The sequence below is a fragment of the Phodopus roborovskii genome, unplaced genomic scaffold (assembly GCF_943737965.1).
Source record: "Phodopus roborovskii unplaced genomic scaffold, PHOROB, whole genome shotgun sequence".
Taxonomy (NCBI): domain Eukaryota; kingdom Metazoa; phylum Chordata; class Mammalia; order Rodentia; family Cricetidae; genus Phodopus; species Phodopus roborovskii.
Genome location: NW_026126483.1, coordinates 486806 through 514295, shown reverse-complemented (window position 1 = coordinate 514295; position 27490 = coordinate 486806). Strand labels below are relative to the sequence as shown.

Genomic DNA, 27490 nt, shown 5'->3' with positions numbered 1-27490 from the left:
CTGTAGAGCAGGAGTAGGATAATAAAACAAAAACCTTGAAGCAATATTATCCTGGTAACCTAGGCAAACTGGTGAACTCCAGAGTCATTTAGACATCACTGTCTAAAAGAAATAAAGGAAGACAACCCACGCCCCAACAACAGACCTGCATATAAAGTCTAGAAAATTTATTTTTTTTAGAAGAAAAAGGGGAAAATTCTTTGTTCTTTAATTAGCCAAACAATTCCAATATGACACCAAATGAATGAGCCATAGATAAAATTGATGTGTTGGATATAAAGAGTTTAAAAAAATCTTCAAAAGGCATTGCTAAGATAATAACATGACAGACTGATTCAAAGAGAAAGTATCTACAATACAATTATACGTTCCTCTAAAATTTATAATTTTCAAAACTCAATGAGAATACAAACATTTAATTGAAAATGAGCAGAAACATTTCACCATATATATATGGAAAGAGAGAAAGGGGGAGAGAGAGAGAGAAAGAACATCTACAATCAGATACTTAACCAACAACTTTTAGTCACTGGGGCATGAGTATCAAAATTACAATGGGATATCTCCATGTACCTATTAAAATGGCTAATACTGAAAATATTGACACTAAGTGTTTTGCTTTTCCTAAGGTCTGTGACGCCTTTCCCATACACAAACAAACAAACAAACAAAAAAATGTATAAAACAGCTTGTTTGATAATTGGGAAGGGTTCAGAAGGAGCTTTGGCAATGACTTACCCTAGAAAATGCCCCAACATGAGAACAAGCCATTCAATATGCCTAAAAGACTCTAAGGCAGCCCAGCACAAAGATACCTACTCATCCATAATTATTGCTGCACTATTCACAGTATCCCAGGCATGGAACCAGCCTAGCTGGCCAGGAACAGAGAACAGATAAAGGAAATGTGGTACAGAGCCACAGTGGGATTTGCTTCAGCCAGAAATAAGATTGAAATTATGTCATTTTTTCTGGAAAATGGATGGAACTGGAGATCATAATAGTAAGAGAAATAAGTTAAATGCAGAAAACTGTAGATGGAAGTTTCTGTTCCACCCAGTCCTGCAGCCATTTAGTCCCAAATAAACACAGAGGCTGATATTAATTATAAACTGTTTGGCCAATGGCTTAGGCTTCTTATTGGCTACCTCTTTCTTAATTATTAATCCATTTCTATTAAGCTGTGTGTCTACACAAGCTCTTAGCTTACCAGGTGATGCCTGGACCTCTTCTTGCTTTCTTGGCAGCTATGGAGGATTTTTTTCTCAACTCACTCTCTGCATTCCTGTTCCCAGAATTCTCCTTGTCTGGTAGTCCCAGACTGGCTATATCCTGCATGTCCATTGGCCAAAACAGCTTTGTTCATCAACCATTAAAAGAAACATATATTCACAGCATACAGAAGGGCATCCCCTATCATCTCATCTACAGAAAACAATCCACATATTTTCTCTGAATTGTGGAAACTAAATTTTTTCATAAAGCATATCTACATGCATACATACAAACATATATACAGAGATTGGTCATAACATACACATACATACATAAAAGCAGACAGGAAGCTGAGGAAGGAGATCAGTAACTGATAGGAGGGGGAGGGAGAGAATGGCATGATCAAAATATATATTTAAAAGGAATTATTAAAAACCAACATTATGTACAATGACTATTATACCAATTTTAAAAAATGTGAAATCCATATAAACTTCAGGGTTTAATAGTAAGGAGTCAAGAAAGTGTTGACAGATGTTCTAAGATGTCAACAATGGAGACACAGGACAAGAGGTGTGTGGCAATCCAAGGCTATCTTTGCAACATTTAAACAAACCATAATTTAAAGCCTCCTTTAATGAGCTCTCTCATGAACTCTCCCCTCAATTTCAGGAGCCGTTGGCTGTGCCTGCTGCCTTCTCTGGTTCATTCTGGTTTATGACGACCCTTTCTCTCACCCGTGGATAAGCGATCCAGAAAAGGAATATATCTTATCCTCTCTGCACCAACAGGTACTCATAAATATTCCAGACTCTGCAGAAACCTTGTGTCCACATCTGGGCTCCTAAGAGTGGCTGAGCCTTTGAGCCTCATGTTGATCTTACTGCTTAGACCAATGAATTTGTTTTCAGGTCAGCTCAGAAAAGCAGTCACTTCCCATCAAAGCCATGCTCAGATCTGTGCCACTCTGGTCCATGTGTCTTTGCACTATGACCCACCAGTGGCTTGTTAACACCTTTATAGTATATACCCCAACTTACATCAGTTCTGTGTTCAAAGTTAACATCAGAGATGTGAGTACATTTCACTCTATTTCTCCCTCATGTATGCATGATCCCTCAGCTGCTCAACTGTCACAAATCATTCTACCTGCGGGCCATTAACTCTCATTACCCAAAATAATCTGATCTTTCAAACCAATGACAGGGGGTACCCCCAAGGGGCAGGTGGTTTCAGAGTGTGGGGCAATTGTTAGGGAATTACCAACAAGTTTTTTCACTAACTTAATTTATGGTCATTCACTCACTCTTCGCCTCAGAATGGGTTCCTGTCTTCTCTTCCCTTTATTGTTGCCTGGGCTGTTGGTATCCTTGGAGGCCAGCTGGCAGATTTTCTTCTGAGAAAGAATTTTAGGCTCGTAACTGTGAGGAAAGTCATCACAATTTTAGGTAAGAACTGGGCATGGGAGTTGAATGACTTGTAGTATTCAACAGTTATCTCACTCTTGGATTTGTCTGTTCCACATTCCCTAGGAAATATTCCTCCAGCAGCCCTCATTGTGGCTCTCCCTTATGTCCAGTCCAGCTATATCACAACAATTACATTTCTGACACTTTCCTGTGGAATAAGTCCTCTATGTCAGTCAGGAGTCTATATCAACGCTTTAGATATTGCCCCAAGGTAGGACACTTCCATCTACCCTTAGTTTCACATTTTCTTTGAGGGATGGGGGGGGGTGATCTATAGTGTTCCGGGGTCTCAGCGTATGGAAAACAATAAATCATAAGCATGGACCATAGATGGGCCTATGGTGTGTTGGGTGGAGGGATTTGGACTTGTCATATCACCTCTCAGTGAATATACATAGCCCAAGTCCTTTCTGATGTAATCACATGGTGGATTTACACATAACGTGGGCTGAACCATAACTGTTAAGTATGTCTGCATTTGGCTTAGGACATTGCTGTCACCCACAGGTATGCCAGCCTTCTCATGGGTTCATCAAGAGGATTGGCACATTCATCAGCTGTGCTGGTTCCCATTGTTGGTGGCTTTTTCCTCAACCAGGTAGTTTCCATGCTAAGATAAACATTTGGTGGCTTTTTCCTCAACCAGGTAGTTTCCATGCTAAGATAAACATTTACAATATGAAAGGGAACCAAACAACTTCAACTTCATAGGTGTCTCAGAATAAGGTTTCCATGTTGACCTACCCAACCACCTATGGCTGAATTTTCATTTGTATGAATAACCATACACAGGGAAAGGAGAGGAGGGTAAGATGTTTAAGTGTCTGATGAATGCTGGTATTATGACAAGCACTTTTATTTTTAATTCAGACAGGGCTTCCCTGGCTTCCCTCAAACTCACAGAGGTCCACCTGCCTCTGCCTCTTGAGTGCTAGGTTTAAAGGCATGCACCATCAATACCTGGCTATGACAAACATTTTATACATAACAATCTTGTTTGGCTGTTCATTCTCACATCAGTATAACAATTAATACTATCACCCTCATCTCCTAATGCTTAAACTGAAAGTCTGGTAAAATGAGTCTTTCTGATCTGAAGAAATAGCTCTGACCCCCAGTATCTTTTCTCCACATTGAGACACTGATGGAAAAATCTTAGAACCAGTTTAAGCATAGCATTTGTAGGCAAGGTTGGGCAACAAAGAATATGTGTTGACACTTTGGTAATAATGACAAACATAGATCTATAGGTCAATCATGAGTATCTTCAAATCTCTCTTATGTAAAACATTTTGAGTATATTTGGGATTTCCTTTCTCTAAGTACCAAGACACTTATAGGAAATGAATCCCAGCATGAAAAACCCCTGGAGACTGTCATCTGAATTAGTTTTGTAGGAAAAAGAGATAAGAGAAGTAATTTGTATTTGGGGTCTTGTGTTCCCAGTACTCTGAACTCGGGTGGAGAAATTTCTTTTTCTTATTGTTTGCCATTAACCAATTTGGCTTAATCATCTACCTCGTGTTTGGGAAAGCAGATGTCCAAGAATGGGCTAAAGAGAGGACGCTCACTCGTTTGTGAAGGTAAAAAGACATGATTTCAGTAGAGGTACAGTCTCAGAAGCAGAACTTCAAATTGTTAACTTCCTGTCATTTTCCTTCCTCAGCTGTCCTACCTGTAAAAACAATCATTGCACATGCTGATTCCTATTTGGTAAGACTTCCATCAAAAGTGACATCAGGGTTTTCTCCACTTTCGTTCAGACTTCCTGTGAAGAAAATATAAGATGAATAAAAAGTCAAGTAAAGTGATAGCAAAGGACCAGGTTGTCATCTTTTAACTGAGAATGTGGCTACTGACTGACATGGTAGTTTTACAGTTTTTAAAGACAAGAAGAAATGGTTTTGAACCCTAGGTCCAGAGTGGTAATGTTAGTACAGCAATTTTTTATTTTCTCTTTGTCAGATTTAATATTAATTTCTTTTTGTGCCTATGGTACTGGAAGTAGAGTAAGCATTCAACCACTGGCTTATGCTCATAGCCTGTAGTTTCTGTTTGCTGGGTTGCTTTTGCTGCCACATCTGTTCCATTCTTGTTTGCTGTGCTCAGGCTACTGGAAGGTGAATTACATGGCCTGTACCCCACACTCTCTTGTCTACCAGCTTTGGCTAGAGTTTTGATAGAGAAAGGAAAATGTTGTCTGAGGTACCCTAGTCCTAGCAGGAAAACCTCTACATGTGTTCTGGTAATTTCTCCCTCTGTCCATTTGGTCTTTTTTTTTTTTTTTTTTTTTTTTTTTTTTTTGTCTTTGTTTGTGCTAGCTCTAATTCTCTCTAGAGCCCTTTGTGGTTTTCTTGCCCTCTGCCTGACCCTGTGCAAATTATCTCTTTTCACACTGTCCTGATCCTGCCCTGTGTGGTTCTTATCTATCCTTAATTAAGATCTGCCTAATTAAGTGGTTAAATCACTTACAGGGCCCAAAAGTAAAACTGGCATAGTGTTGTTCGTAAAGTAATTATTTGTAGGTATCAGCAGGTCAGACCAAGTTCAGAGGCCCAGGACAGCATTGGGGACTGTCCCCCATTCATGACCTCTACTGTCTGAGACAGACATTACTGTTGTCAAGTCATTTCCCACAGAGGCAGTGTAAAACATTCTTAGTGCAGATCAGGGTAAGGTTAGAGGGACCTAACATGACCAAACACAGCAATGGCTGTGATCTTGATATAAATTCCAATGTTTGTTGGTGCACTAGAATAAGTTAAATACACTTTTCCTTCTAATGTGCCTGGCAAACACTGTTTTACATACAGTACTAGAGGGACACACATGGGACACAGATGAAGGTTTCCAATCCCATGCTGAAAGACATAGGGAAGGTTTCTTCCACCAGTCAATTCTTGGGCTAGATATCCAAAGGGAATGTCTATGGTCAGATTTCCCAAACCTGAGTCCAATTTCAACAAAAGCATAAAAACAAGAAACAGGGTACATTGTGAAGGAAGTCCCCATCTGCATATTCAGTTAGGACACAGCACACACTTAGAGGAATGTGTTTGGTGAAAGTATGCCATGCTCACATGCCATAGGAGAGAGTTTGAATATATCTTATAAACAGTAAAGTAGGACTCAAAACAATAGTTACATGGGCAAATTTTGCTAGATTGAGCTTTCTCCTAAATTTCAGGATTATGATGACTAACCAAATAATCATCTGAATATTGGTCTTTGCAGTAGTTTTGAGACTAGAATAAGGCAGGGCAAGCTGATATGAAGAGAAGAGGGAAACAAGTTTGTGTGGAAGGATTTGAGCAGTCTACTATTTAATTGGGTGGATGCTAGAGAAGACAGAGGGAAGTGAGAACAGAGAACACAGGAAGACGAGCTCTGTTCAGAGGAGACATAACAAGCTGGCTGGCATATGTTGAGTTAGCAGTGATGGTGTGTCAGTTTTCTGCCTTGACAAACTGCCATCAATCAAGCAACTTAGACAATAGCGACTATTATCTCAGTTCAGAAATTAAAGCATTGACAAGGTTGGTTCTATAACGACTGTGAAAGAGGACCTGTTCTCTGCTTTTATTTTAGTTTCTTTCCAGTGTCAGGAATCCTTTGGCTTAGATACTGCCTTCTCAGGTTACAGGAGTTTTAAGATAAAAGCCCTGCTTTCCAGGAGTCTCAAAGGACTAGACTCCATCATTTGTCACACATGCCAATCAAAAAAATTACTGAAAGAAAGGAGATTAAGTTGACATAGCCACACTGGGAAGCAGTGTTCTTAAGTCTGTCTTCAAGGTGCCTGGGTTCTACTGGTCATTGTCTAAATTCTGGTCTTCATCTCGAGTTCTGGAGAAGATGGCATTGCTGTTACCACTTGAGGGAAGTATCTGGGTCTCATGGAATGATGACACCTGCTCCAGGGTGCAGCCTCACCACCTGAGTAACTGGTATTATCCTCAGTTGGGAGCAGGTGCTCTGTCCTACAAGGTGTAATTTGGGTCTTTTGTCATAAAGATGTTTATTGTCAGTGCTGTAATCCTGGAGTTCAATGTAACTACAGAAGAGAATGACTGTCAATAATTAGGTAACTACCACTATAGAACAGCATAACCAAAAGCAACTTGGGGAGAAAAGGATTTATTTTGTTTTACAACTCTCAAGTAACACTCCATCACCAAGAAAAGTTGGTGCAGAAACTCGAGGCAAAAACTGAAGAAGAAGCCATGGAGGAGTGCTGCTTACTACTGGCTTGCTCTCTATGGGTTTACGCATGATGCTTTCTTATACTACCCAAGACCACCTGACCAAGGTGGCACCATCCCCAGTGGTCTGGATCCTCCAACATCAGTCATTCATCAAGAAAATACCATATAAGACTTCTCTCCCTGGCCATCTGATGTAAGCATTTTCTCATTTGAAGTTCCTCTTTCCAAATACCTCTTGCTTACAGCACGTTTGACAAAATAAACCAACCAGGACTATGACTAAGAAAGCAAATAATTAGAGAGGCAAAATCTGTCAGTCAGAAAGTGACTAACATACCTCTTTCACCCCCAGACTTCACATCATGCTCCCTCTGTGTGTCTGTTTGTCTGTCTGTTTTTTCCGTTTTTATGAGGGTGCTGGTCCTATTGGATGGCATTCCACTCTAATAGTCTCATTTTAATTATCACTTGCAAATTCCCTGGGGCTTTATGCTGGATAAAAAAAAAAAAAAAAAAAAAAAAACACATTTGAGGCTCTCAGCTATCCCCACTTATTTTTAAACGGCCTACCTACTATTTCCACCAACACATTTAAATGTGTCCTGATCTACAACTCATTTGTTCTGTTTCTACAATAACTTAACAAAACTGCTTTCACATTAGAACACAGAGCTTTGGGTAACTTAAATCTATGTTGCCAGGCCATGGTCACTCATATTTGGATCCAGAATAAAGTATCTTTTATCCTCTTTGAGCTTAGTGTTGTGATTTTTATATCAATAAAGGGAACACTAAAAGGGAAGTTGAGCGAGCAACAGAAATACTTCCATCAAGTTTGGTAGGAAAAAAGGTTTGGAAATATAGAAGTGGGGATGTTGGATAAAGGACTAAGAGAGGAGGAAGCAGCCCTTAGGGAGACTTTGAAGAACAGTGGTGGAATATATGAAAGATGATTCAAAAGCTAGAAGCACACAGCAAAGGCTCTGAGGCAGGGGACTGCCTTAATCTAAGTAAAACATTTTTAAAATACGTAAATTTTCAAAAGCAAAGGATCTCTTTCTTCAAAAAAGGCCTACTCACAATAGTTGTTAAACCAAATTAGGGTCTTGAAAATAGATGCACATGTTCTTGCTAGTCTTCTGTTTCCTTTGATCACAGTGGCCAGTGCTGATGCTGATTTACAGGGACCACCTGTGAATGTTCCCTTCATTGTTGCCTGCTAAACTTGCTGCCACTGTACATTCATGATTGTCAAATAAGTGTATCTGTGGAAATGAAAAATGGTTAAAAGGTTAAAACTGAACCAATCTGTGGGAAGCCACGCTGGCCACGTTGGCTTCGTCAGGCTTTGCCACGTCAGCTTGTTTATTGTTCTTGCATCCTAATCGTCTGAGCATGCCTAATCGTCTGCACATGAACATTGTGACGTTATCCTAAGATGGCTGCTCACCTATCCCGATTGGGTGATGCACAATCGTCCGATGAGACCTAAGCCAATCAGACGACGCTGCATGTCCACATCATCATGAGTATATAAGCTTGGTGCTCCGTAGGGTCGGGGTCCTTCTCCTTCTTTTTTCAGTCTTTCTCTCTTTCAGCTTGGAGCTCCCAATAAAGTGTGCTTGAGAAGAATCCTGTTGTTGTCGTTCTTCCCGCTGGCGGGACAGGCGCAAGACCAATCAATGAAAATGACTTTTTTTTTTTTTTTTTTTTTTTAAGAAATAGACTAGGAAATGAACTCTCTGAAGTTTAAGACAACAATTTTACCCTTCCCAGAAAGGGAACAAGAAGACCCTTGAATGAGAAAGTGAGGGACTAGCAATCCTGACTAATCTTTGGAATGTTCTGGGGTGTGGGGTGTATCTCTATGACTACCACTGTGGGAGGCCAGAAACTGTTTTGATTCAACATGACTAAATAGCCAGCCTTGGCTCAAACTTAAGGAGTCTGACCCTGAGAAGTTTATTTTAGGCATACTTAGGCACATTACAATTAGGTGAAAGTTTTCCTGGTGATAATTAACTCAGTCCTGTGTGTACAGTAAAGCACAAAGTAAGCTAAATAAAGATCAGACATGGCTACATCAACACTCTTTAAATACATATGACTTTCCATAAAGATGGGTTCTACAGATTAAGGAAAACAAGCTCATGCAAAGGTTTTGGAGGAGAATCTGGTGTGTCTCTGCCACATCATTAGCAAAAGGTCACCAGGCTATTAACCATGTCTGCTCCTAGCCTTCTGGGCAGTTAACAGATTATACATCCATTCCTTTGAAGGAGCAACCCTGTGTGTTTAACATTCCTAGTCCACCTGGTACTTATCTGTGAGCACAAAGACCTCTTTATCTCATACAAGAAAGTACTCTCAAGATGACACAAGGACATCCAGGACCCAAGTGCTGGATAGATATTTATACTGGATATGTTCTTGTGTGCATTAATGGCTGTATCCTGTGCCTTGAACATATTGTGTGTCAAATAAAAGGCTATTGTGTGAACAAAAAGAGATAACACAGGCCATGGCAAAGAATATCAATGGGAACATTCTACAGTGAAGATCCCAATAACAAGACCCTGATGATAAAAATTTCAAACAGCAATCTTATCCACTTCTCTTGTTAGGTGTGGTGTCTAAGAGATGAGGACTGTGGGCAGGAAATAAACTTGTACTTCCCCAGGTGCCCTTTCCAGACTGCCAGGCTCTCCAGTGATCAATCAAAACTTTCTTTATTCATCAAGATTTAAAACCCTAGACAAAGAGCTAGGTGTAGTGGCAAGTATCTTTAATTGTTGCACTTGGGAGGTCAAGGCAGATGGATCCTGTGAGTTTGAGGTCTGCCTGGTCTACATAGTGAGTTCTAGGGCAGCAGACTACATAGAGAGACACTGTGTCAAAATCAAAGCAAAACGCACATATATACACACAAAAAAAAAAAAAAAAAAAGAAAGAAAGAAAGGAAGGAAGGAAGGAAGGAAGGAAGGAAGGAAGGAAGGAAGGAAGGAAGAAAAAAAAACCACCCTTAACAAGGTCTCCTTGGCAAAACATTTGGAGTCTCCTCTTAATCACTGAGAACTTTTCTTTCACTTAATTTCTTATTTCTTCTGCTTCATGGACCTTATTCTTTGTGGTCACAAAAACAAGGACCAAGAGAAATATGATACACCATTACAGTTAATATAGTTTTTGTTTTGTTGGGATAGGGTCTCGTGTACACCAGCATGACCTTGAATTTGCTATATAACTGTGGATAATTTTAGATTTCTGATCTATCTGACTCCATCTCCAGCATGCTGGGGTTAAAAGAGGATACCTCCATGCTTGTCTTGCAATGAAGTTTTCAAAAGTGATTTTGATTGCCTCCTAAATTCAAAACACATCATATTTAACCACCCTTGGTTTCTTTAGCTTTATGAGTATAGTCTTTCCTATGTAGAGATACAATTATAAAGCCTGTCAGTGAAAGGAAGGAGTGAAAATAGTGTGTGGTAAGAAGATGACTGTATTTAAAATGTTGATGTACCTTTCTGAAGGCAGGGGTGAGATTGCTGACATGGCAAGTGGTTCAGGGTGCTGTATGTGTAGGATAATATGTGTATGATAGTAGCATGACGGGCTAATGTGGTTCTGACAGTAGAAGTGACAAAACCAAATGGAGACTTTCAGATAATTTGTAGGTCTAGACGACAACTCAACCAGTGTTGCCTCATGGCTGACAGTTCACTGGGAGCAATTTGTATGCTAACAAATTCATTCATGAATCTGTGTATGCAACAATACATGATGGTGATGATGACATTATTATGGTCACTGTAGAGTTTTTCTCATTTTTCCCTTTCTTTTCTGCCTCATGGTAAATTCACATGTGTAAGGCCAATGTTTCCTCCTCTCTGTAATGTTCTAGATTTACATTAGCCTTTCTGGCGCATAGATACTTATTTTCAAATGGAAAGAACTGATTGTTCTTGAGTAACAGCAACAGTGAACATTACTAGCACTTCAAGAATGGTTCAGTAGTTTGGCTGAACTCCAGTCATGAGTGGCAAATGTAGGGTTCAGTCCTGAGCAGTCTAACCCAAGAAACTGCTTGAATGTTCTGCCTCACCCACCAGTGAAAGTGTGTTCTACTTGGATCAGGAACACTTGCTGGAAGCCAATAAACTATATCTACTCTTTTATTAAATCTTTAAGACAATTTCATAAACCAGCATTTATTATTTCTATTTCCTTATGTCTGTTTCCTTATATGGCTTTTTCAAAGTATTACATTAGAGGAAAGAAATTAATCATTGCTAAAATTTCATCACACAGAATAAACATACTATGAATCTTGGTTAACATTTCTATTACTCTCCAAAGAAGGTGCAGATACTATACTAAGCAATGCATTGTCTTAATGCTTCTAGGTCAGTAAGTCAGTTTACCTTATTAGCATAAGAGCTATCCATAGGCCAACAATCCACCAGCCAACTGTCTCTCTGGCACATACAGTAGCTTCTATTTCACCATGGGAATTGAGGACCATAGAGACAAGACATCATATGGGTATATGAGCTATCAAAATCCACCCAAATCTCACAAGAGAATTTTCTGACACCTCTCTCCCCTAAGGATGGGTATAACCAAGGATAGCAGTGTTTCTCTGGTCTTCATATGAATTTACCTTTGACACATCTCAAGTTCTGTCGTTTTAAGTCCATGTGTCCTTTCCAAAGGACTGATCCACAAAGATAATACTTACTATTTGAACATGGTAGAGCTCTGCATTATTTAGAAGACACTTAAGGATTCATAGTCACTTCCTGAGACTGTGTCCAGACCTTGTCCATCACCTTATGTACTCTCTGCCACCCTTTACTTCACCCGGCATTAGCAGTTGAGGCATGTCCAAAGTATCAATCCTTGCTTTCTCTTTTCCTGTCAATTAATTGTCATAACAAAAGTACATATAGCCACATATATACTATTATTCCTCAACCCCAGCATGATTTTTACAAAGTCTCCAAAAGAAACATTATCAAATGAAGGAAGATTATTTCTGTTGAGGCGAGTAATCACTCTGATCAACCTGCTGAAACAGCTACTCTGCTTAATGTGTAAGGGCTTTGGGCAAGCTCTCAATGATGGCAATTTGAAAAGGCATTGTATACAAAAACACACTGCCAAATCTGGTTCATAGCAAGGATTGTATTGTAAGGAAAATGGAAAATGAGCAAAGCTGAACAAGAGTCTGTCTTCTCAATAAAAAGGGCTTTTTTTTGTTTTGTTTTGTTTTAAGTTGCAATGTAAAGCGATTCTATTATGAAAGCTAATTATCTGGCAGTATATTTCATAGCAAAAATACCTGAACCAATTACTGATGATGAGATTCTGAAAAATGTAGAGGACAGTGTGGCAGACATAACCCATGCTGAGAAGGAGGGAGCATTTCTCAGACCAGTTGCCTTGTCTGGTGAATTAAAGACTGAAAAATATATTAAAAGAAATTTAGAGAGGATAGCTTCTTATTTTCAACCTTATACTGTGGCCATAGATGGCAGTGCTAATGACACAAAAATAGCTCAACTAGTAATTTTTATTAATGGTATCAACGAGAAATACAGCGTCACTAAGGAAACATACATATACATCAAGGAATTACATGAAGCAATAAAAGGATATGCTAAAATTGATTTTCTTTCTTCACTATCAATATATATGCTGCAAACTTTTTTGTTATTGTCTGTATTTTTAGTAGTTTACTGTATAGGTCCTGCTGGCCTAGAAGTCACTTGTAGACCAGGTTGACAGGAACTCACTGAGATCCATTTACCTCTACAACCTGAGTGTGGGGATTAAAAGCATGTACCAGGCTTTAGCGATGATAGGTAAAAGAAGGGCGTTTTTCAATTTAATGGAAGATAAAGAAATTGGTGCCCCAAGGTCATGCTTAATGAAGTATTATCAAGTAATGGATATACAAAGGTATTGAAAGTGGACATCAGGCAAATTATCATCAAAACTGACTTTCCCAAGGGCCACAATATCATCAAACCCAAGAATTCCTTGTAACTGTTGATATACTGACTATGGCAATGCATCATTTGCCTTTAGATATAAGATGAATACGTCAAGGACAAATGTTGAGGAATTATGATTTGTATCAAAACAGAAGTTTAGACCAAAATTTGCTGATAAAAACAGGCTTACATATTTAACATTTTGGAAGCCTTATTGGTCCATTTAAATTAAGTCAGATTTCATAATTCTTGAAAAAATAATTACTGTTTTGGTATACTTGCAACTCTGTTTTTTAATTGAAATAAATATGTTGCCTGGCAGTTTTCAAATGGAACATCACCTATCCCAATTTAAGTTGCAATCTGACATTCCACTTAAAGAAATCTTTGATTGTGCCTAATAAACAGAGGCTTACTATTAACTATAAACTTTTCGGCCTACTGCTCAGGGTTATTACTAACTAGCTCTTCCAACTTAATCTCTCCCATTTCTATTGTCATGTGGCCTGTGGCTTACTGGTTCTGACATCTTGTCCCTTTGGTGACTGGATTGAATCTGCCCAGACTTCACCCTTCTTTTACTGTATCTGTGCTTAGATTTCCTGCCTGGCTCTATCCTGCCTTGTCATAGGCCAAATCAGCTATTTTATTAGCCAATGTCAATAAAACATATTCACAGCATACAAAAGGATTGTATTGCCTTGTCTTAGCCACTGTTCTAGTGTAGTGAAAAGACACCATGGCCAAGACAACTCTTGTAAAAGCAAGTGTTAATTGGGGCAGATTCAGAGGGTTAGTCCACCATCATCATAGCAGGAGGCATGGTGGCAAACAGGTAGGCCTGGTGTCAGAGCAGCATCTGATACCTTACATGCAGAGTAGAGTGCAGAGAGAGAGAGAGAGAGAGAGAGAGAGAGAGAGAGAGAGAGAGGCCTGGTGTGGGTTTATGAATCTTCAATGCCAACCCCCAGTGGCATATTTCTACCACTTAATCCATCTAATCCTTAAATGGTTCCACTCCCTGGTGACTAAGAACTGAAATATAGGAGCCTATGGAGGCCATTCTCATTCAAACCACCACATGCCTTTTTTTAAATTAGAGTTTTATAAGACCCAGCTTCTCAGAAATGAATATCCTTCATTTCATAGTCACACCCTTTATTTGTGTCATAACTTCTTGCCAGTGGCTAGATTTGTGAGAAACTGTTTGCTAGAATGAAGCAAAATCCAAATATAATTAGAAGGAAAATAGCTGGTAAACACTGTAAGAACTCAGTGAGACAGCAGCTATTTCCATTAAACTAGATATTGACGCAGGAGCTTCTTAATCACAACATCAAATGGCACAGTAGTTTCATATTGCCTTCTTTTCTTCTGGTGGTAGTGGTGGTGGTTAGAGACAGGGTCTGTCTGTGTAGCCCTAGCTGTCTTAGAACTCATTCTGTAGACCAGGCTGGCCTCAAATTCATAGATATCTACCTCCCAAATGCTAGGATCAAATGCACACACCAGCACCACATAGCTTTTTCTTTTACTTTTATATTTTAAGTCAATGGAGATTTATTACTTAGATGGGTTCACCTTCTTTATTATTGATCATAAACTTGGAGCCTTCTCATCAACTCTGACTCTCCTAATGGGGCACTATATAATTGGGGCTACTGTGTAAGGACTTTGCTTAACTGGAGTGGCAGATTATACACAGACATTTTTATTGTTTATCACTTTGTGTGAGTGTTCCTGTGTTTAATGTGTGGCCAAGGAAATTCTTCATCCTACATAGCCTAGGAAAGCCAAAGTGTGGGATATTCCTGGTCTGTATAGACTATGGTCTCCTCTTGACTAGGTGTGCCAATGCTTATTTCATTACCAGATATATACTCATATACTTAGGCTGACCTTTGGGCCTCTGAACTTTCTGTGTTGTCCTAGTTCAGCTCAAGCTCATGATCTCCCGACCACAATCTCCCAAGTGTTGGGATTATGAGCATATTCCACTATTCGTAGTTATATATGACTATTTTTCACACGATTACTTATTTATTTGCATATTTCTTTCTTTCTTTCTTTAGATAAGATCTCAATATGCAACACAAGTTAGCCTGGAACTCTACATGTAGCCCAAGTTGCCTCAAATTCATGATCCCCCTGCCCCAGTACAGTACCAACATTCCCGGGTGTAACATGAACTTCTTACGTGGACAGAATGCATGTGGTACTGGGACTGAATTGTTCAAGGGTAAAACCAGTGAGCTATCTCATTAAGGTAGTAAGTTTCTCAAGTGACAGTAAAGAAATAATGACATGTAGGAGCTTGAGAGATGGTTCAGAGATCAGGAATGCTTCCTGCTCTTCCAGAGGACTCAAGTTTAGTTTCCAGCAGCCGTGTCAAGAAGTTTACAACCACCAGTAACTCGAGCTGTAGGGAATATAATCCTGGACTCTGAGAGCATCCACACACATATAAACACATTATGTTAAAAATAATGGCATGATCTCTGGGGCTGTAGCTCAGTTTATAGAGTGCTAGACTATCATCTACAAGGCCCACTACTGCATTACTGCATTCTCCTGGACTCTGAGAGCACCCACACTCATATACATAGACACACATATAAACACATGTGTTAAAAATAATGACATGCTCTTTGGGGCTGTAGCTCAGTTTGTAGAGTGCTAGACCATCATCTACAAAGCCCATTACTGCATCTAACCTGGCATGGCGGCACATATCTGAAATCCCCGCACTTGCTATGTAGAGGTAGGAGGATTGGGAATTCAAGCCCATCCTTGACTACATCATGACTTCTAAGACAGTCTGGGTTGCATGAGACCTTGTCTCCAAAACAAACAAAGAAATAAACAAACAAAACCCAATCAAACATAAAGAAGACAACTCTGAAGTGGTTGAGGAAATTAAAAGGGTTTTGCTAATTTACTAGTGTTTGTAGAGTGTTAACTATGATGAATTAAGTTTCTATGCTGAGTTTTTGTTTTTGTTTATTTGTTTGTTTGTTTTCAAGGTTTGGAAATTTTCATATTAAAAAAATTTTTTTAAAAAAATCAAAAGAGAGAGAGAGAGAGAGAGAGAGAGAGAGAGAGAGAGAGAGAGAGAGAAAGACAGCGAGGAGCTGGGTGTGGTGGCCCTTTAATCCCAGCACTCGGGAGACAGAGGCAAGCAGATCTCTGTGATTTCAAAGTAAACCTGGTATGTAGAGTGAATTCCAGGACAGATAAAAGTTACACAAACCCTGTCTCAAAAAAATGAAAAAATAAAAAGTAAAAAAAAAAAAAAAAAAACAAAAAAACAAAAAAAAAAAAAAAAAAAACAGAATAATAAAAAAGCCACATAAAGATGGAGAAAATCTGGATACTGTAAGGTATTATATTGTCTTTGTATCGTTTGACTGCTGAAGAAATAACAACAACTGTTAAAACAAATGCTGCTGGATCAATCCAATTTATATATTTTAGAAAGACTTTGACTCCAAAATTTAAGTCTAAGGACAAGTTACTGGGGAAAAGGATTTCTATTTTTGTTTCTACAGAAAATGGAAAGCTGTGAATTCCTTCCAGACTAACATGGTTTGATCAAGCCAGACCCCCTGAAACAGTGTTCCTGGTGATCCAACATTCAAAACAGCTTGAACAAGGCAGCCTTGCAGACTACAGTCAGGATTTCTGCATCTTCTTAGGATCCCCAATGACAGCGCCCCCTACCAGCAGGAAGCAATTTGGAAAGAACGACACCCAAATTCCCAAATATTGTTTATAAATGTTGTTTTCTTTTAAATGGGGTTGGTTATAAATGGTTAATGACCACAACCAATCTCTTTTTAAAGGTAAAAAGGGGATTATGGTATAGATAGGAATACTTTGTTTTGGAATGGATTATCATTTATTGATACAATTTAAGGTCAATTTTGTGATATGTATATTTCTCCTCTTGTTTAGGTATTGTGTTTATATAGCTCATTTAAAATGTAATGTATAATTTAACATAGATTATAGATAATTACCTATGATAGTGAAAACTTAGAGTTAAGTTAGTTAGGATTTCTAGATATACAGAGATATATTTGAGATGAATAAGTATTCTTCAAACCTTCCAAAGACCTACAGAATATGGCATTTAAAATGATTTAGGGTTTCTCTTGACAGTGAGACATAACTGCACCTGGCAACACCACCTGAGTCAGAAAGGAAGATGGACATCAAAGAAACTTGTTATGGAGTTTGCTTTCAATATGGCAAGACTAGCCATTTGGGCAAGATACTTCATGCTATATAAACTGAACATGCAGGACCCACAGGAAAGTGATTGCTGATACAAGGTAGACATTGCTATAGGGTTCCGGCTTCATGGAAGAGTCTGCCAGACAGTGTACAGGACACAGAGAAAAGTGACTGACAAACTGTCAATACAAGAAGACAGTTTAAAGTTTCCTGCTTTGCTGAAGAGTCTGACAGACACACTATGGCCTATAGGCTGAAGATGGAACATTATAGAAGAACTTCAGGTGACTGACCAGGCAAGATGTCTCTGTCATTTCTAGAGTTCATATATTATCCTTCTGTGGTCTTTGAAGGAGATGAAGACAGATAGTTATGGTTATAGTTTTCCTTAGTTAGGATTAAAGATAAGTTACATATAAGACTTTAGACTCACAAAGATAGGATAGATGATAGACTATTTTCTTTAAGTCTTACTAAGTGTTAATGGACTAAATATTGTTAACTGTGATTCTTATTTGATAACTGTTGTGTGATAAATTTTGCTATGCTAAGGTTAAAACCCTTCTTTGTATTTTAGACAGGAAAGAGGAGATGATGGGAGATATCATTCTATAAATATGTTTCTCATACTTGTTTTTGTTTTTTGCAGAAGAAATTACATGATGTCTGATAATTGCTTTAGAATACTACAGAAACAAATGGTGGGCAGAGAAATTCAAATGCTAAAAACAATTGAAGCCAATTAATAAGTTCACTGTTACACTGGACTGCTCTACCTCTTCTGTGTGTTTGAAATTTTCCATGATAAACACCTAAAGTGAAATTTTAATTAGCAAAACATGGAATTCAGATGAAGCAACTTGAGAGCCTCACTATGCAACAGGAAGCGGAGGCAGCAAATGGAAAGAGGTAGCCTTCTTATGCAATCTGTACCTAGAACTTGGGGCATTGACGCCATCTGGTAGTGTTGTTTATTCAAAATGTGGACATTGAACAACTCCTAACTTGGAGCTTTCAATCATTAAAAAAGTCCCCTTTTCTGGAAAGTACCAGATATTGCCAGACATAGTATCAAGCAGAGTACAGACTTGCTGCCTCACACAAGAGACTCATAGAATCCTAACTCCCACTGTGTAACAAGACAAGACTCCAGGTTTTTCAACATCTGAATTTTCTTTCCCCTCCCTCCCCTCCCCTTCAATCTCTCCCTTCTCTTTCATTTTCTGATACAGGATCTCATTGCACATCTACAGCTTGTCTGGCACTTGTTATGTAGTCCAGACTGGCTTCAAACTCACGATCTTCTTGCCTCTGTATACACAGGTTTGTGCCACATCTGACCTCAACATTTCTATTTAGGGGTGAAATTATGGTTCAAGTCACGAAGCATCTGCTAAGTGTCAAATATTGATGGGTATTGAATAGGCATAATAAAAATTAAAATGCTTTAGTATATTAACAAGTTATCAACAGTGAAAATTTTCTGATTAAGGGCTTATATGTCCCTAATTGACCAGTAGATTACATTCAAAGAGTTTCAGCTCAACTGTTTCAGAAGAACCAGGAGCTGAGCTAGAAAAAAACCACAGAGCAAGCCACAGCTTTGAAAGGCAGGCTGTAAGAAAACACACAACTATCTGAACACATCAAATGTCAAACAGGTATGACCTCTGAGGAGTGGGGAAGAAGGAAGACTGGGAACAGGAGGGGAAGGAGGAAGGGGGAAAGCATCAGAGAAGGAGGAATGGAAAGAAAAAAAGGAAAGAAAGAGAGGAAGGGAGGGAGGGAAAAAGGGAGAGAAGGAAGGAGGGAGGAAGGGAGGAAAGGAGGGAGGGAGGGAGGACAGGGAATGTGGGTAGAGGTAGAAGGGAAAGAGGAGAGAAGGGAGAGAAGGAAGGTAGGGAGAGAAATAGGAGGAAAATAATAAAGCTAATAGGACACCACTAGAACCATAGCATTTCTGTGACAATCCATGGAATTCCAAAGTCCTCCTCAATTGAGACATCTTGGGAACACTTTGGGAAAACATTCACCTTCCTGGGTAGGTTGGAGACTATGGGAGCTGTTTATTAAATCCTGAAATTGCTGATTGGTTCCCAGGAGGTTCTAATTCTGTGGATGTTCTCAAGACTTATGTTTCTTCTCAGAAGATGCAAGGCTAGGGTAAAAAAAAAGTTAAAAATTAAACATTACCCTCGACATGAGGAGGTCAAGAATTTGGTGTAGGATTTGCCATCAAGTAGGGGAATTCAGCACTAAAGCTGAGTGAAAAGTCTTCCTGGGAGGAGGAAGGGCCATTGTATCTTAATCAGGTCAGTGTGATTTTTAATATGTGCCAAGTAAAATTAACTTTTATTTTTCCAGAAGGCTTTAGGGGTCCTTCCCTGGCAGAAAATTTCCCAAGGTAGTTAGCAAAGTGAGGAAATTTGTTGGAAGAATGTGCTTATCTTTAGATGCTTTTCCCAAGGAAGGGGAAAAGGAACGTAATTTTAGGAATGAGTGGACATTACTTGAAGGGACACGAGGAATGAAAGGTGTTGACTGTGTGGTGAGCCGTCTGTGATTGTTGTGGCATAACAGTGAAGGAAGGAAGGAAGGGGTAAATGTTCTGGTCCGTGTAGTACACTGGGCAGAAAGTGAGTAAAATATGTGCTGCGTGCAGTTTGTGCTCACATATCATTATAGACCATAGAGATGGGTATAGGTTTGGTTTGTGGGTGGAGGAGTTTCTACTGCATGTGAGGAGGATTTGTACTATTCATGTGTGTTGAATATGTGTGTGAGATGTGCATTTACATGTGGTTTGTGTATGTATAGTGTGCTTGTAGTGTATTTGTGTGTATAGTATGAGTGTACTGGGTTTGTGAATAGTGTTTATGTGTGATATATATGTACCATATTCTTATGCATATAGGTTGTGTGTGGTATTGTTATGTGTTTTTCATGTGCAGTATGTGTGTCCTTTCCTATCTGTGTGTGGTATGTATGCTTCTCTCCCCACCACCACGTGTGTATATAGTAGTAGTAGTAGCAGTTTCCATAGTATTGTGTTCTATGTATATTATATGTGTCATGTTTCTCTGTGTGTAATGCTTGTGTGTGTAGTATTTCTTTCTGTGTGTATTATGTGTATATTGTTTATATATGCATAGTGTTTCTGTGGGTGTATATTATATTGTATGATTAGTATTGTGTAGCATTTGTATATATGTGTAGCATGTGTGTATTGTTTATATGTGTGTAGTGTTTTCTCTGTGTGTAATATGTGTGTATAAATTATTCATGGCCTTTGTCATATGCATAGGGTGTGTGCAGTATTTTTCTCTGTATATAATTTGTATGTGTAAATATATGTGTACTGTATAGTATGCATGTAGTGTTTTTCTATATGTGTGTGAGTTATGCATACTTTCTCTGTACTCTGTTGTATTTGTTGTATAAACGGGAGTTCAAAGGAGGTTTCAATGTGTGAAAATTGGGGTTGATGCCCTACGCATTCTAGTATGCTTCAAATGCACAAATCTTAGATATTGTCTCAGTGACATGTGGGAGTCATGTGAACTGATGAAGTCAAAGTTCAGGTTCACAGCATATGTGAGAATTGAATTCTAACTCATCTTCCCCCATCCCAGCTGCCCCTGCCCAGCAAGCAGAGGCTTGGCTGAGGTAACTCTGTTACCAGAGAAACTGAGGCTACAGACAGGTTTACATGGGGCTGTGGAGAACAGTCTATCTACAGAGAGTGTAGCATTACTAAGAGTCAGTCGTACTTCACCTCTCTTAAGATACAGAAAATGAGCTGGGTGGTGGTTGAGCACATCTTTAATCCCAGCACTTGGGGAGCAGCTGTGGGTGGATCTCTGTGAGTTTGGGCCAGATTAATCTACAAAGCAAGTTCCAGGAAAGCCTGGGCTGTTACAAAGAGAAACGCTGTCTCAAAAAACATTAACAACAAAGATATACAAAAATGAGTTTTACTTGTATTTACTCCTTTTCCAGCATTTAGCTTTTTATGTGCAGTGCTGCCTCCTCCTGTCTGATGACCTTCTGTCAGTCTGTCTTGCAGGGCAAGCCTACTAGCAGCAAGTGTCCTCAACTTTTGTTTCTGTAATAAAGTCTTTATTTTTCATTGAATAATAATAATAATAACTGGATAGATAGGGTTACTTGTTTTCTAGTTACCAGGTTTTCTATTTATTTGAAATGACTAAAAAAAGATCATGAAAGTTAAATGTTAACTAAGGACATCATTGGAGGTGAAAGGGTACTGGTGATGACTCAGTCAGAGAGCTTTCAGTCAGATAGGAGTCCTAAGTTGCTTCCTTTATTATGCTGACCAGCGTGTTTTGCATCCACAGTGGATGGAGACCAAACCCATCAACAAGAAGTTAAGTATCAAATGGAGAACCAGTGCCTTCCCAAGAAAGGTAGTGCTATCCTGGTGGACAGGGGTCCACTTTCTTTTGGTTTCTTTTTTGTTTGTTTGTTTGTTTTGTTTTGTTTTGTTTTTCTTTTTTCTTCATTTTTAAAAATTATTTTTCTTATTTTACATACGGATCCCAGTTCCCTCTCCCTCCCTCACTCCCCTCCCAACTCCCCCCACACACATATACACACACACTCCACAGGGAGGGTAATGCCTTCCAGGAGGGATCAACAAAATCTGTCAAGTCATTTGGAGTAGCGACTAGGCCCTCCCTCCTGCCTCTAGGCTAAAGGAGTATCCCTCCATGGGGAATGTGCTCCCTAAGTCTTTCCATGCGCCAGGGATACATCCTGGTTCCACTGTCAGAGGTCCCTTAGACTGCCCAGGCCTTCTAACAGAGACCCATGTTCTGGGGATCTGAGTCGGTCCAATGCTGGTTTCCCAGTTACCCATCTGGGGGTCCATTAGCCCTCCCTTTTCAGGTCAGCTGTCTGTTTCTGTAGCCTGGTCTTGTCCCCATTTTCTTATCACTTCTTCCTCTCTGCAACTGGATTCCTCAGTGTTTAGCTGTGAGTATCTGCTTCTGTTTCCATCAGCTACTAGATGAGGACTCTATGATGGCAGATAAGTTAGTCATCAGTCTCATTATCAGGGAAGGGTATTTAAGGTAGCCTTTCCACTCTTGCTCAGATTGTTAGTTGGGGTCAGTCTTGTGAGTCTCTGAACATTTCTCTAGTGTCAGTTTTCTCTTCAAACCTATAATGGCTCCCTCTATTCCTCTATTATAGTATTTCTCTCTCTCTCTCTCTCTCTCTTATTTATTTATTTATTTATTTATTTATTTATTTATTTATTTATTTTGCTCTTGTCTATTCATCCCCTGACTCAATCTTCCTGGTCCCACATGTTCTACTCTCTTCCCCTTCTCTTTTTCCTAACTCCCTCTCCACTCACTCTGCTCCCCACCCTCACTCCCAATATGCTCAGGAGATCTTCTTCCTTTTCCCTTCTATGAGGGACCTTGTATGAATCTTTTAGGTTCCTCCTTGTATCCTAGTTTCTGTGGCGCTGTGAATTATAGGCTGGTGATCCTTTGCTCTGTGTCTTAAATCCATATATGAGTGAGAACATACCATGTTCCTCTTTTTGTGACTGGGTTACTTTCTTAAACCCAGTACCACTGATGGTCTGTGAGAGAAATATTCTATGGAAGCATAAATTCAAAAATGTTCAGAAAAGGCAATGAAATTTCACATGATTCTTAATATAATTCTGACACCACATAACTACAATGCAACTAACAGTGCTTAAATATTTGTATATTATCGGCAACAAGTCCCATATTAAATAGGAAAAACAAAATAGGAGAAAGAAAACAAATTTGCTTAATACATGTTTGTAAAGACACAAACATATTCTTAACAAAACAGGGAAGAAATACACATGATAATCACCATTGCTTTTTCTGGGACAGATCACATGTCATCGTATTTATAAATATGTCATATGCCATCGCTGATGTTTATAACTACCATCTTCTACATACAGCCTTTGTCTTCATAAAGCACCTCAATGGACTGTGGTTCCTTACCTGGTGAGGGATCTACAACTTGATTCCCAAAGGTCACTGGCCCTAAGTATAGGACTAGGAAACACTAAGAGAGTCACTAAAGGGCCTCACTGTTTGCCACATCCTTCTTTGCCAAGTTGCAGAATAGAAGTCAGATTTTCCTATTGGAAGATCAGATTTATCACTCCAGAAACACTTTCCTCCATTCATAGCCTGTTGATTCAGAGGCTGAGGACCCCAAAGCCCTCCAGGGGAGAAACCTTATCTTCAAGTTCAGTGGAGTCCTTGCTCTGCCATTAGTATCTGAATTTCTCCCCCTGGAGGCAATATGTAGAGGCCAGCAGAGCAGTTCTTCCTGAAAACAGGAAGTGAAACTTTCCCTTCCAAATCCCTAGGGTGATGATGGTTTCTATTTCTACTCTGTGATTCCCGGATTCAGGAATTTTGAGAATTTGGGAATTTTGGAAAACCAGCACCATGTGTTGGATGCTGATTCAGAGTATACACAGACTATAGGGTATACACAGACAGCATCTCTGAATGTGAAGTGAGCTCCTGTTGTATATAATACCATAAGGCATTCTTTGAATTTAGAGGTTATTTCTGGAGAAGGGGAAGAAATTCATATCTAGAATTATTGTGTATTTAGTATATTCAAAACACTGCACCAGGTCTGGAGGGATGGCTCAGAGGTTGAGAGCATTGACTGCTCTTGCAGAGGTTCTGAGTTCAATTCCCAACAACCACGTAGTGGCTCACAACCATCTATAATGAGATCTGATGCCCTCTTCTGGTGTGCAGGCAAACATATAGACAGGACACTGTATATATAATAAATAAATCTTTTTGAAAAAGAAAAACCCTTTCTCAAAAAAAAAAAAAAAAAAAAAAAAGAAATTAAAAACAAAACAAATTGGGGGAACTTCCTGGAGTGGCTCTGAGCACACTAGACCTGCCTATCCACACGGGACCGTCCGTAATTTCCACCTGCCTGGTCTCTGACCCCGACCGCTGGTCCTCTACTGGAGTTCCGAGCCCCTCCCAGAGATCCGCCTATCTCTGAGTTCCTGTGGGCTGGATCCTTGACCCTCATCGCAGGGCCTCTGCCAAAGAGGCTCAGCTGGAGGCTAGATCTGCCTATCAGCTTAAGGAACATTCTGAGTCCCAGCCTTGGAGATCTTTGACTCCAATCGCCTGTCTTCTGCTGGAGCCTGGTATTTGACCCCCATCACCGGGCCACTGCCTGTGGAGAGACCTCCTAGAGAGCTTGGACCACCCAGTCCTACAGACATCGAACCTCTGACCCACCTAAGCCCACTGGGGATGTACCATAGAGAGAGGGGGAGAGACCCCACCAACACCTACTGGAAGAAGCTATGGGAATACAGCAATACAAGAAAACACCTAACAACAGAAAGACAAGCATAACACCACCAGAATCTGGGAAATCTACACCAACTAGACCAGAACACAACAAAACAGATGAAGCAGAAGAGAACGACTTAAAAATTATTGTCATAAAAATGACAGAGGCCCTCAAAGAAGATACGAGAAAATCCCTTAAAGAAATGGAAGAAAAAACAAAGAAAAAATGAACAAATTTTTTAAAGAAAGTACAGAAAGCCAAGAAAAAACAATTAAACAGGTGAAGGAAATGGTTCAAGACTTGAAAACTGAAATAGAGACAATAAAGAAAACACAAACCGAAGGAATGCTGGAAATAGAAAAACTGGGCAAACACAAGCATAACCAACAGAATTCAAAAGATGGAAGAGAGAATCTCAGGCGCGGAAGATAAACTAGAGGAAATAGATTCATCTACCAAAGAAAATCATAAATCCAACGAATCCTTAACACAAAACATCCAGGAAATGTGGGACACCGTGAAAAGGCCAAACCTAAGAATAATAGGCATAGAGGAAGGTGAGGAAGCCCAGCTCAAAGGTGCTAAAAACATATTCAACAAAGTCATTGAGGAAAACTTACCCAATCTGAAGAAGGACATGCCCATGAATTTATAAAAAGCATACCGAACACCAAATAGACAGGACCAAAGAAAAAAGACCCCTCAACACATAATAATCAAAACACCCAACATACAAAATAAAGAAAGAATATTAAGAGCAGCAAAGGAAAATGGACAGGTTACATATAAAGGCAGACCTATCAAAATTACACTTGACTTCTCCATGGAAACCCTCAAGGCCAGAAGGTCCTGGATAGATGCACTACAAGTATGAAGAGTCCATGGATGCCAGCCCAGGCTACTATAACTAGCAAAACTCTCAATTACTATAGATGGAGAAAACAAGATATTTAATGACAAAGCCAGATTTTTCACAATACATGTCTACAAATCCAGCCCTACAGAAAGTTTTGGAAGGAAAACTCCAACCCAAGGAAGGTAACTACACCCATAAAAATGTAGGCAACAGATAATCTAACTACACCAGAAACCAAGGGTAAAGCAGAACAAATATATTCAAAATACCACTGCAAACAACCAATCTAAAACAAACAAGCATTAACAATCAATGGTCCTTACTCTCCCTCAACATTAATGGTCTTAACTTATCTATAAAAAGACACAGGTTAACAGAAGACAGAATCCATCCTTCTGCTGCATACAAGAAACACATCTAAGCTTCAAAGATAGACATTACCTCAGGGTAAAGGGCTGGGAAAAGATCTTCCAATCAAATGGGCCCAAGAAGCAAGCAGGTGTGGCTATCCTAATATCTAACAAGTTAGACTTCAAACCAAAATTAATCAAAAGAGATGAAAATGGTCATTTCGTATTCATCGCAAGAGAAATCCATCAACACAAAGTCTCAATTCTGAACATCTATGCCCCAAATACAAAGGCACCCACGTTCGTAAAAGAAATGCTACTAAAACTCAAACCTCACCTAAAACCTCACACACTTATAGTGGGAGACTTCAACACACCACTCTCAACACTAGACAGGACCACCAGTCAGAAACACAACAAAGAAACAAAAGAACTAACAGAAGTTTTGTCTCAACTGGATTTAACAGACATCTATAGGACATTCCATCCAAACACAAAAGCATGTACCTTCTTCTCTGCTCCACGTGGAACCTTCTCTAAAATCGACCACATACTAGGTATCATAACAAACTTCAACAGATACAAAAGAATTGGAATAGTTCCCTGTATCTTATCAGACCACCATGCTTTAAAATTGGAATTCAACAACACAAATCGCAGAAACCCTACAAATTCATGGAAACTGAACAAGGTGCAATTGCACCACACCTAGGTCAAAGAAGAAATAAAGAAAGAAATTAAGGACTTCGTAAATTTCAACGAGAATGAGGACACAACATACCTGAACTTATGGGACACCTTGAAAGCAGTGTTATGAGGGAAGTTCATTGCACTAAGTGCCCATATGAAGAAATAAGAGGATAGTAACATTAGGGAATTAACAGCGCAACTGAAAGCCTTAGAACAAAAAGAAGCAAACTCACCCTGGAGGAGTAGATGCCAGGAAATAATCAATTTGAGGGCTGAAATCAATAAAATTAAAACCAGGAAAACAATACAAAAAAATCAATGCAACAAAGAGTTGGTTTTTCGAGAAAATCAACAAGTAACGAAAAACCAGAGAGAGAACACACAAATGAACAAAATCAAAAACAAAAAGGGGGACATAATAACAGACACAGGAAATCCAGACAACTTTCAGATCATACTTTGAAAATTCAAAGGAAATGAACAAATTTCTGGATAACTATCACTTACCAAAAAAAGCCCAGGGCCAGATGGCTTCAGTGCAGAATTCTACCAGAAATTCAAGGAAGAGCTAATACCAATACTCCTCAAATTGTTCCATACAATAGAAACAGAAGTTTCATTACCAAACTCTTTCTACCAGGCCACAATTACCTTGGTACCCAAGCCTCACAAAGACACCCCTAAGAAAGAAAACTGCAGACCAATATCCGTGATCAACATCGATGCAAAAATACTCAATAAAATACTGGCAAACTGAATCCAAGAATACATCAGAGAAATCATCCACCATGACCAAGTAGGCTTCATCCCTGGGTTGCAGGGATGGTTTAACATACAAAAATCTATCAATGTGATCCACCATATAAACAAACTGAAAAAGAAAAACCATATGATCATTTCCCTAGATGCTGAAAAAGCCTTTGGCAAAATTCAACACCCTTTCATGATAAAGGTCTTGGAGAGATCAGGGATAACAGGAACATGTCTAAACATAATAAGAGCAATATACAGTAAACCAACAGCCAACATCAAACTGAATGGAGAGAAGCTTAAGGCGATTCCTCTAAAATCAGGAACAAGACAAGGCTGCTCTCTCTTTCCATATCTC

The 27490-nt window shown here is 39.2% G+C and overlaps 2 protein-coding genes across 2 annotated transcripts in view; both read left to right on the top strand.

Annotated features, from left to right (window-relative positions):
* The window catches only part of Slc17a3 (solute carrier family 17 member 3), a 28157-nt gene extending 23652 nt beyond the window's left edge, over positions 1 to 4505 (top strand). Inside the window, exons 8-13 of the mRNA XM_051194561.1 lie at positions 1888 to 2006; positions 2127 to 2288; positions 2534 to 2663; positions 2748 to 2895; positions 3192 to 3282; positions 4131 to 4505. Coding sequence (XP_051050518.1) covers positions 1888 to 2006; positions 2127 to 2288; positions 2534 to 2663; positions 2748 to 2895; positions 3192 to 3282; positions 4131 to 4265 — 785 coding nt within the window. The 3' untranslated portion in view covers positions 4266 to 4505. The remainder of the gene's footprint in view (positions 1 to 1887; positions 2007 to 2126; positions 2289 to 2533; positions 2664 to 2747; positions 2896 to 3191; positions 3283 to 4130) is intronic.
* Positions 4506 to 19317: 14812 nt separating this feature from the next.
* Positions 19318 to 27490, top strand: part of Slc17a1 (solute carrier family 17 member 1) — a 36173-nt gene continuing 28000 nt past the window's right edge. Inside the window, exons 1-2 of the mRNA XM_051194560.1 lie at positions 19318 to 19436; positions 21483 to 21551. Coding sequence (XP_051050517.1) covers positions 21524 to 21551 — 28 coding nt within the window. The 5' untranslated portion in view covers positions 19318 to 19436; positions 21483 to 21523. The remainder of the gene's footprint in view (positions 19437 to 21482; positions 21552 to 27490) is intronic.